This window comes from Pinus tabuliformis, chromosome 7 (genome assembly GCF_031772625.1).
Source record: "Pinus tabuliformis cultivar Carrire ecotype Pingquan chromosome 7, CPIR1, whole genome shotgun sequence".
Lineage (NCBI taxonomy): Eukaryota > Viridiplantae > Streptophyta > Pinopsida > Pinales > Pinaceae > Pinus > Pinus tabuliformis.
The window spans coordinates 1,706,921,414-1,706,923,079 of NC_142293.1; the positions used below are offsets into that span (position 1 = coordinate 1,706,921,414).

General features: G+C 49.7%; 1 protein-coding gene across 1 annotated transcript; it reads left to right on the top strand.

Annotated features, from left to right (window-relative positions):
* Positions 1-689: 689 nt before the first annotated feature.
* LOC149255156 (uncharacterized) lies at positions 690-1,334 on the top strand. Its single transcript, XM_089454964.1, has one exon. The coding sequence runs from the start codon at positions 690-692 to the stop codon at positions 1,332-1,334; it is 645 nt and encodes a 214-aa protein (XP_089311090.1).
* Positions 1,335-1,666: the final 332 nt, after the last annotated feature.

Sequence of the window (1,666 nt, forward strand, 5' to 3'; positions counted from 1 at the left end):
CACAAGGTGGGACACCTCTACAAGGATTTCCCTCTACTCATGAAATCAAAGGCTGGCAACAAAGGGAAGTCATCTCCCTCAGTAAGAGCTCAGACACAGGTGTATCACTCAGATGAGGCAGAGAAAATGGACATTGATGCAGTTGGATCCAGCCCAGCCTCGACAACTCTGAAGAAGCGCAGGAAAACACCTCTTCAACCTCCTTCACCTCCACTGACCAGGTCTAAGGCGGCCACTGGAGTCGCGCTATCTTCGAGTATGTCTATTCCTAACCCTTGCTCTACATCATTTACTAGTACTTCTGCTCATAAGGATAACACTATGGGAGCTTGGCAGAACCCGGATATATCGCAACCCAGTCTAAGTCACCCTGTATGCCCCCTCAATTCCCATGTGCCTGTTACATCTTGTACTCCCCCTACCACCTCTGAGGAAATGCCATGGGAATTGAACCCTGGTATCAACCCCAACCCTCACAGATACCACCTCTGCTCACATACTCGGTCACAGGCTCCAGATGCTATAGGCATTGGACTTGACCCTCCCTCCACCACTCCGAAGCTCCCGCGAGGCAGACCTTCCTCCCTGTCAAAAGCTAAACAGAAGGCAGGAATGGAGGTGGCCATGGGTAAATAGCTTACTCTCGACAGGGTCCTTAGAGCGCAGAGCCCCCTGGAGCCGTCTCCACCATGAAGGTCCTCTCCTTCAACTGCAGAGGGATTGCTAGTCCCGAGAAAAAACTAGCACTGCGAAGGCTTCTCCAAAAGGAGCCAATCGACATGGTCTTACTACAAGAAACCTTAGGTGTCGCCAATACCATTTCCCCTCTATTGGAATCCATGCTCCCAGGATGGAATTTCCAAGCCATTGATGTAAACGGCCGCTCGGGGGGCATCGCCCTGGGATACAATCCTCGCTCGATTAAACTGATCGGCACTTGGGGTGGCATCGGGTTCATTGGGGCAGATATCTACTCGATCAACCTGGGATCAGAGATCAGACTGTTGAATGTCTATGGGCCCTGTCACAACCGGGAGAATTTCTGGGAGCAGCTACTGTTGGCCAACATCCTGCAACCTGACAACATCATTCTAGGGGGAGACCTAAACTTCTCTCTGGGCTTCTCAGAGTCATGGGGGCACCATGCCCAAGTTGACCCCTTATTGGTCTTCTTCGAGCACCTCCTAGATCTACACAGTCTCATTGATATCCCATCTGCCAAACTTGTCCCGACCTGGAGGAATAGAAGAAGCAGGGAGGATAGTCTTGCCAGGAGACTCAACCATTTCCTCATCAAGGAACGATTCCTGGAGCAAGGTTTCACTTATCGCTAGTGGGTGGGATCAGGTGGACTATCAGACCATCTGCCGATATATCTTGACATCTGGGGCGATATAAGCAAACCACAAGCCCCTTTCAAATTCAACTCCTCCTAGTTGAAGGATAATTCCTACACCTGCCTCATCACAGACTTTTGGAAGGCCCATCCACCTGCTGCCAGAGGGAACATCATGGAAGGGTTCGTTGCCAACCTAAAGGAATTGAAGAAACTATCTAAGATATGGGCACATAAAAAGAGATGTGCAGAAGAGCAACTGTTAAAAGATATTGAATTAGAAATTGCTGACTTGGAGGAAAATAGTGGGGGAATCTTCCCATCAAATGA